The 9,316-nt window shown below is 39.1% G+C and overlaps 1 protein-coding gene across 1 annotated transcript; it reads right to left on the bottom strand.

Moving 5' to 3' along the window:
- Positions 1-7: 7 nt before the first annotated feature.
- On the bottom strand, positions 8-9,057 carry spdl1 (spindle apparatus coiled-coil protein 1). Its single transcript, XM_084549602.1, has 14 exons — positions 9,026-9,057; positions 8,052-8,213; positions 6,504-6,680; positions 5,100-5,294; positions 4,723-4,872; positions 4,506-4,604; positions 3,832-3,942; positions 3,610-3,750; positions 2,767-2,870; positions 2,039-2,159; positions 1,816-1,882; positions 1,552-1,737; positions 1,298-1,373; positions 8-373 (listed from the first exon to the last, which is right to left on the bottom strand). Exons 2-14 carry the CDS (start codon positions 8,211-8,213, stop codon positions 223-225), a joined length of 1,740 nt encoding a protein of 579 aa, XP_084405728.1. The 5' UTR covers positions 9,026-9,057; the 3' UTR covers positions 8-222.
- Between the last annotated feature and the right edge of the window lie 259 nt (positions 9,058-9,316).

Genomic DNA, 9,316 nt, shown 5'->3' with positions numbered 1-9,316 from the left:
AAATCAGAACGTTGGAAATATGTTTAATAAACTTGTAATGGAGCTCAAAACAAAAACACAGCAGAAAAAAGTACACGTAAAAATTGCAATATTTAAATGTTTACATTTTTTTTAGAAACGCAAACACACACACACACACACACACACGCACACACACGCACACACACGCACACACACGCACACATCTACATGTGGCAGTATGTATTGTGATCAGGATGAGAGCTACTGCTGACTGCACTGGTTCTCCATGCTGCTGTTAGAACCGACATGGATCATCTCTACAGGTTTTTGTTTCTTGCTCCTCTCCTCTCGTCTGTTCTGCTGCTGGTGGTTTTCCTCCATTTCTATCTCTTTGCAGCCAGTCACAGCAGGGCTGAAAAAATAAATCAGTTATTATCAATACGGCAGATTATTTGGTTTGTCTATGTTAGTTCGACACTAAATTCTGGAAAAGAAACAGTGACTCATCTTCAAGAACGCTGCTTTGAATTTTAGTTGTACCTCTAAGACAGTCATATTAGACAAATCATTCACATAAAGATGAATCAACATCAACATCTTTAATTCTGTCACACTATAGTAACATCCACATCAGCCAAAAGAGCAGTCTTTCAGCCGTTTGTGGCATTTAGTTTTTGGGTGCAATTGTATTTCAATTTTGTTGCCATTTTTGTAAAAAGCCTGAATATTCTTTCAAAGCACTGTTTCTGTCCTATGTAGGCACTTCTCACTCCTGTATATATGGGCGAGGGGCCTTTTACTTGTCTGTGAGGCCTTGTGTCTGATGGACTGATGGATTTATCAATGAGTAAATTCATGTTTTCCTAAAACTGACACATTATGAATCAAGGATCTGTATCCTGACAGAAAAATCTGTTACGGTCTACAGCGGGCAGGAAAAAAAAATCAAAGATTTTGGGTAGTTCAACTAAAGATTTTGACTACCTTCTCCAGGATTTTTGCGACAACTAAATTCAGTGTTTTTTAAGACCTTAACTACAAAAAATCTAAATGACTGTGCCTAGTCTCACTGTATACAACATGTATCGTACAGCTATATAAAAATACAATGGAATGAATAGTAAGCCCCATTGTAACATATAACATCCACTAAAGGAGTAGAAGAAGAGAAGTGAAGTGTCAACTACTTTCCAGACTAAATACATCAGAATGAACAGTACATGACTAAAGCCCGACACAGAGCTTAGATGCAGAAAAGTAAGAGATGGAAAAATGTGTGTTTTGTAGCTTCCAAAGTCACTAAATGATCTGAAATCTTCACCAGTGCTGACAGTACCTGGGGTTGGGAATCACAACAGGTTTATCTCCACTGATCTTCACACACTTAGCAGGTCGCAGTTCAGGGTCTGAACCTGTAAGGATAATTGAATGATCAATGCTTCCCTCACGTCACATGAAGCAAACTCTAAATAGCTTTTCGGAGTTGTTGTGTGCATTTTATAAGAATTGACATAAGTAACTGAACTAAATTTAGATTTTAAGTGATGATCCTGTGTCAGTCCACAATATGAGTGACTTATGTCCACTCACCTTGTGTGGAGCTCACTGTCTCTGGTGTAGGACAGGTGTTTGCCTCAGGGTCTGTAGTTTTATTATCCGTCACATCCATCACGACAGCAACAACTTCTTTGTCAAGTCTGATCTCTTCAGAGGGTGGTATGATGTCAACTGGAAATTTCTCTTTCTTTCTCTTCTGGGTGAGATTTTTTTTTACCTCTACACAAATTGTCAGAGGCTATGTTACAAGGCAGAAACACACATGCGACCAATGTGTGAATTTGATAGTCTAGTTACCTTTTGGTTCATATTTGTGTTGTAACTCCTCTATTCGCAGCTGCAGATTGATCTTATCACTCTGAGCCTGCAGCAGGAACAGAAATATAGCAAACATTCTCAAATGTAGTTTTCTCTTTGACAACAATGCATATATTTGTTGAAAGTAAGACCAATGAAACTATTGCTGAACGAGTGATTACACTAAGTAGAACAAAGACTATGCTAGACATCACAGCAGGACCTGTTTGAGCAGCCGTTCAGAGGTGAAGAGTTTCCTCTCCAACTCCAGAGCTCTCTGGCTCTCTGACAAAGACTTCATCCTCTGCAGGGAAAGCTCATCTCCTAGTCGCTCTGCATCCTTACTGAGAGCACACACACACAGTCAAATATTTACTTTGAGTACATTTACAGTATTTAGTGTAGACTTACCCCAAATATTACTTGGACTTACTTTAATTGAAACCTAACCTTATATTACCTCAAACTTTGACCCAGTCCAAGTGAAATTTATATATTACGGGGACTTGAAGTCACTTCTCCCTAATGTAACGTTATAAACATATGCGTGTCCCCTATAATACATAATAACAACACAAGCAGACACACAAACACAATTTCAGTAGATCAAAGACATCATACGTATAGATGTATGGCCTTATTGATCTGACCACTTGTGAATAAAGCATAACTTAATATGAACACATAACCACTTGACTGACAAAATGAGTGACTTAAATTTGTCTCCTGATGAATACCTGGAGTTTGTTTCAATGCAACCTTTCACATCACCTCTCTATAACTGTTTCTTTATCTGGATATTTGTTAACTTCATACTCATATTACCTCAACAAAGTTTATTACAAGTGGGTGATTGTTTGCACAGTAAGACCACTCCAAGAATAAACCCAGCAGTTTGATAAAGTAAGGCCTCAAAGGACTTAAGAGGAATGTTAAAGCAGCTAAACTCACACAGTGTTGTTGAGCTTCATTTTGAGCAGATCAGTGTAGTATGTCTCATCTTGGCCGTCTCCCTCTGCTGGAGTAGTATTAGCAGCCTGAGAATGCAACAACATCTACTCCCACATGCATGCACGCATGCGCACACACACACACACACACACAGAATATAAAAGTATCTGTAAAAATATGTGTAAAAGGAATGGGGAAGACATATGGCTTTAAACCTAAAGACAGAGAAACAGTCAGTAATTAATCCCTTTGAATTTATTCCAATAATCACTCAGGATGCCTTTTGACTTTATTCATTAAATACTTGAAACTACTGAACTCAAGTTATGCCTAGCTGCTGTCCTTACAGATTTTTTTAAATCCAAGACGCTTTCTTAGCCTGCAGAAGATCATACAATCTAATTTAGAATTTGTACTTAGAAGTTTTCAAATATTTATTATATGTTATTACATTGAAGAGACATATAACTACACCTCGTAACGATCCTGCAACTGACCTGGTCCATTTGACTATTTATAAAACCTGAAATAAAATGTATAACCTAATTCTGTTATACACTTTTAGCCAACTTCTTCTGAATTGGGGTTATCGTACACATTATTTTCAAATCCATGGGCAGAAGACCACATTTATATCAAATTCTGGGATATAGAAACATTTAAATTTGACCTGGAGGACAATAGGAAGGTTATACAAGTATGCCATTTTCTTTCTATAAATTGTGAACAATATAAATTTGGAATTTGTATGTCATTTGTTAGGTTGTGATATTTACTATTAAGTGGGATAGGTACATAACATACTGAATATTTTATGAATAGAGTTTTTAAAGTGATTCTCACCTCCACCTTTTCCAGTCTCTGCAGTTTAGTCATGAGATTCTGGATCTCTCCATTTTTCTCAGAGAGCATTGATTGCAGTCTCTCCAACTGAGCAGGGTCAGCCCTGGAACCCTGCAGCTGCATCAGAGTGGCTATCTGGACCTGCACAACACATTCACATCCACAATGTCATACAAGGAACAATCAAGGTATTGTCCAGGTGCTCTCAGTGACACACAGTACCTTCATGCGCTGCATTTGCTGTTTGCTGAAGGCATGTATTTTCTGCAGTGACTGATACTGGATTTTCATACTGATGAGCTGTCTCTCCATCGCTGCTCTCTTATCCTCCAACTGCAATACAAGTCATAAGAATTTTCATGCTGATGATTTTGTGTTTAGTTTAAACATACATACCTGTATGTTCTCACTTGTATAACTATGGAGTTATAAAGGATTGGCTGGCAAGATGGACATTTTGACACTGGCTAGAATGATTTACTAAAAGTTTAGTATTTGCATACAAATAACTGTATGGACTGGCACCAATCTCTCTTCCAACCACGCCTTCAATTAAGGTCATTCAGCTGATCACCTGCTCCTGGTTGTCCAAAGAACAAGGTTGAAGGACAAGGCAGATTGTGTTTTTGTAACACTGACACAATTTGACAGTTTTTAAATCCTTCCTTAAAACATTTTTTTTTCTTTTCTTTGTTTATTGTTTGTTTTAAATTAAAATTAATTTCTTGCCTTTCTTTGTGTTGACTGTGTGTATTTATTTTAATTACTTTGTACAGTACAGCACTTTGGTAAACTTTTGTTGTTTCTTCAAAGTGCTCCATAAATACAACTGAATTTACTTAATTAAATTTTCCGCTTCAGCAGAGCCATAGCTTTTCTTGCTGTATGCCTTTTACCTCAGCAAACAGAGAGTTCCCTTTGCTGTTTGGATCTTGAGCCTGCTGAAGAGACTGATCCAACTGGATCTGGAGGTCCCTGTTCACCTCACGAGATTTCTATAATTACAGAGAGATAAAAAAAAAAAGATATAGTATGAGCATATACACCTTGAGGCAGAGGTCAAAGTGCTGTCCATCCCTTTGTTAATGACACAAATGTAGTAAACATGCTTACCTCTAATGCATTGAACCAGGACACAGCTTCTTTCTCTCTTTCCTCTTTCTCCTCTGTGAGTCGCTCTATCTGGCGCTGCAGGCTACTGTTGGCCAGTTCCAACTGTTGCTCTCTATACTGAGATTCCTGCAGTGTCTGCTCCAACTCAATCTGGAACAAAAACATTTCACTCCACTTGCTAATAAAACATCTTAAGAAAAGGGTGATATTTAGAATTAGCTGGAACACAAGATGACCACCAAGACATAGGTTTAAGATCACACACCATTGATGATTAAGACTAGCTTCCCAGTATGTTAAAAGTATCTGCACAAATGTCAGATAACAGTTGAAGTCCATACAGTCTTAGTTTAAGGTGTTATGTATTTCCCCCTCACTTTAATGCTTTCCAGATCCATAATCTTCATCTGCCCCTCCATCATCTCAGACGCCATAGAACTCTGGGTGTCTTCATTCAGAGCTCGCAGCTCCTCCATCTTGTTATTGAGAGTCTCAGTCAGCACTTCCAGTTTGTGTTTCAGCTGTTTTTCATTCAGCTGGGATTCCTCCAGAGATGACTGCAACCTCAGCATCTGAGACAAGACAAGCAGACACACATTCATTTGGACTCACGTTTGTATCATTATGTTAAAGATAAGGTATGGATGAGAGTCCCACTATAGATAATGACACCTCTAATTTGTAGTTCAGTGTCAGGTGATATCCCTGCAACACTGGAGAAATTCATCATATTGTGATCAGACCACTAAGATTTTGTTATATTGGGAGATACATAAACTCACACTACAGAACAGGAATTATATCTTTTTCTGGGACAGTGAATTTACCATGATCACACTCCTTCATTCACAGAAAGAGAAAGGGCTTGGGGCACGTTTGCAGGGGAGATGAGAAATGTGTGACAAGGTGCAGATTATCGTGCCTTTCCGTTCTGCTTCATCTAAGTTGTATTCATCTAAAGAAGATACTGTTCACACTCTGGGGAGGTTTAAGTGTGTTGAAACAGATGGATGGAAGGAAAGATTATGCATGAGGTAAATATATGCTGCAAGGTCAAAAACAACTGAATTCCTTGGTACTAGCATTTGTCTAAACTGACAAGTATCAGTCCTTAAACTGCATCATGTCTCTGTGTTTAGATTCAGTGTCATATTGTTTGAGGCATTTATTTAGATTTAGATTTATTTTCTGTCAAGCAATCAGGGCAACTCATCCTTGGTCCGATTTCTTTCTGCAGCAAGGCAATGAGTCTAATAGAGGCAGTCAACAAGGATTTATGCACGAATACTCACCAAGCCCAAAACCATTTGAAAGTAACTCTCAAAGTAATTACAAGATGGCAGTGGAACAGTGTTACATTAAAGTGGCGGACCAGACCAGTTATGTGTAACCTGTATTGAAAATATATACCCTGAGTTGAAAGCACACAAGCACAGCAAGAAAGTTCTGGGTTCAAATCCACTGGCTGACTTGGGCCTTTCTGCGTATAAAATAAGGTGTAACACACACACAAAAAAAATCCGTTGTGATCTGTAATCCAAAGGCAATTAAGGCTTAATTAGATTACCAAATGTTACCAAACAAGTTATACATTATACTAAAACAAACTGTGAACCTGAGAGTCCTCTTTCCAGAAGAAACTTGTTGGACAAGCTGAGGTCTTCTCTGATCTTGTTATCTGAAGAAGTTTTATGTTTTTACTCAGAAGGTCATAATTTAGTTGTTTTTTTTTTGTTTTGTTTTTTCAGAGACAGACCAGTGTAGAGCACAGCTCGCTGTACCTTGTTGTGGAGCTCATTAAGTGCCATGTTGTGACTCCTCTCCAGATGTTCTTGCTGTTGCTGAAGCTGTTCTTTCTGCTGGTTCTTCACACAATCATAGTCTGACTGCAGTGACTGCAGCATCCGAATCTTCAGCTCCACTTCCTTCTGCAGGGAGTATTTGTCTTGCTCGAGAGTCTATTACACACATATCATACAAAGACAAGTGGAGATGTTTTAAACAATCAACAGGTTTCACTGGGACTTTGTACATAAAAAAATGTTCTAGGAAAACATTTTCCATGGCAGCTTGTTTGGGTTTTGCTTCAGAATGTTGAACGTGGCCATCTCATTCTGTAAAAGTGAAACGATCTGTATAGCTGGACACCACTAACAGACATTAGTGTGTGTCATCTGGAACTGAGCTCCTGTCCTCTAATTTCTTATCTAATTTCTACTGTATTACTAGTCATTCAGTTCTATGCTACTACTGTCTAGCATGTTAACTGCTGTGTGTCCCTCTTTTCTGTCTCTATCCAGCTTGAATTAGATGCATATTTCTGAGTGATATGAACACATGCAAAACAAATTATTATTCAACATTTATTTTTAATACAAAATAACAAAATTAACAGAAACCTGTCCTGCTTAACTTAAAACTGTATTAATATAAAACAATAGAAAGCAGAGCATTCCTCTTGTAATAGTGCAAGAAGAAAAGTCCAAACAGAAAGTGCGAGTAAAAGGTGTTTGCTTTGTTGTCTTCCGGTATCTTCTTCGCAAACAACAATACCTCGATCGACCAATGAGCTCATTGGTCACAGAGCAGGAAACGGCCTGGGAATAAGTTTACCGTAAATTTTCACATAAAGCGCCCTGTTGTTCATTCATTCCACTGACATTTTACTCACTATTTTTGAGACAAAGTGTGTCCCGTTTCAGCTCAATACGGGACGCGTACTTTTGTTTCTAAATACAGAACAATTCTGTTTTTCAAGGGACGGTTGGCAACCCTCTTGATATGGACAACTACTGAACTCATTTTTCTTTTAAGTAGAGAGAGATATTTTGTCTTTTTAGACAACCTTCGTGCTTGAAAGAAAGAAGTCAGAGCGGTCAGAGCCAGGCGTATATACAGTCAGCGCTCAGAGCGTTGCACTCGAGCGCGAACGGCGACTTTGATTGGTCATGTGCGCCCCCTCAAAATACAGGTCCGACTTAAACGTGTGCATACCACCTCCTACTGCACGAGAGACTGTACAATTAGCCATAGTCATGCGCTGTATTAGACTATACATATGTAATAACGACACGACACTGTAAGGGCCGGTACAAATTCCTCAGGGGACCGGGGGCCGCCAACTGACTAGCCCGGCCTTAAGGCTTGCTCTGCGGGTTTCAGGCCAGGTTTGAGACCAGATTTTGTAAAGCGTCTTAAAACAGTTTGTACTGTTATTGATGCTATACAAATAAAACGGAATTTAACTGACACTGAATCTGCAAATTGCAGATTAATCGTGTGTCTCTTGTGATTTGTGTAGGCTGCCCTTCAAAATAGCATCATCTTACCTCAAGTGCATTGGTCATCTCTACTCTCTGTTCATCCAGCTTGTTTTGCAGTTCCATCTGCTGGTTGAGAAGATCCAAGCCAGCTTGAGCAGCCTGGTGTACCTGTTCTTCCCTCTCTCTCAGCTGCCTCCTCAGCAGCTGGATCTCCTCTTCTGCTTCCATCTGGAGAGAGGAAGAAAGAGACGTGTTGAAATGACCTTCCAACCTAATGGCCCAACCTTGCTGTGCTGTCGTCAGTGCTAACCACCACGCCACACTCTTTCTATTATCATATAATCTGTATTATTATAAGGGGGATGGCACAATGGCGTGGTGGTTAGCCCAGGACAAGCGGTTACAGAAGATGAATGAATGAATGAATGAATGAATGAATTTTTATATGTCGGTGGTGGTCAGATTCTTGTACAAAGAATAAAGGAAAAACGACGAATTTACTTGTGGAAAATGGTCCAAATCTTTTAATCACTTCACATAAGTAATTAGTCCATCTTGTCCTGTGTATTATTATTGCTTAATGAGATTACTCTGAAGTATTTATTTGTGTACGCGTAACTGCTTATCCCAGTGTCATTTTAGCGTAGTCGTTTTTGAAAGTTTGTACCAAATGCTGATGCGTATTACGGCCCTGAAATGGATAATATTTCCCTATAAAAGCCCGGCCTGTGGACAGGCTTCCAGGTCCGCCTCTACATCTTATGCAAACGGTGCATTCCCGCTATCGTTGTTACAAAGCAAGTGTAACCAAGGCTAGTAAGCTCTGAACGTTCTGCAAGAAAGCTAATGATTAAAACTATCGTCGATGAATGCTTGATGATTGACGAAACAGGTAACGTTTATACTGAAGTAACCTAAAACTAATTTAAAAAGACTTTTCAACGAGGCGAGCGACTACTTAACTCCGAACTGCATAGCTGTAGTGATACCGACAACTGCAACTCAAAATATAAACAATATAACAAACAACGTTTAGTTACTTTGTCAGTGATCCGCCGTTTGTCAAACCGCCCCAGTTTGAATCTCCCTTGAATTATCGCGATATCTTGAGTCAACGAGAATCGTGTTCTTCTTTTCGTCTTAACCATAGACATATGTGTATGGCTCGCAATAACAACTTTATACGATGTATACCGCCACCTATCGTGCCGGAGTATGTTGAATGGGGATAAACTGTAGTTTTTCTCTCATTCCCTGTCTCCTGTTGTGTGGTTTGACCATGGTGTTTCTTTCTCTCATCTCTTACCGTATTAATCTCCTATTTGATGAAC

Source organism: Chelon labrosus (assembly GCF_963514085.1).
Source record: "Chelon labrosus genome assembly, chromosome: 8".
NCBI classification, from domain to species: Eukaryota; Metazoa; Chordata; class Actinopteri; order Mugiliformes; family Mugilidae; genus Chelon; species Chelon labrosus.
This window is presented reverse-complemented; position numbering and strand designations above follow the sequence as displayed.

Bases quoted from the DNA above. Each gene is read 5' to 3' on its own strand.
- spdl1 (XM_084549602.1), bottom strand. From the start codon at position 8,213: ATGGAAGCAGAAGAGGAGATCCAGCTGCTGAGGAGGCAGCTGAGAGAG. The intron at 5,295-6,503 runs GTACAGCGAGCT...GTCTTGTCTCAG, and splicing joins TTAATGAGCTCCACAACAAG to ATGCTGAGGTTGCAGTCATC. The intron at 4,605-4,722 runs GTAAGCATGTTT...CTGTAATTATAG, and splicing joins CCTGGTTCAATGCATTAGAG to AAATCTCGTGAGGTGAACAG.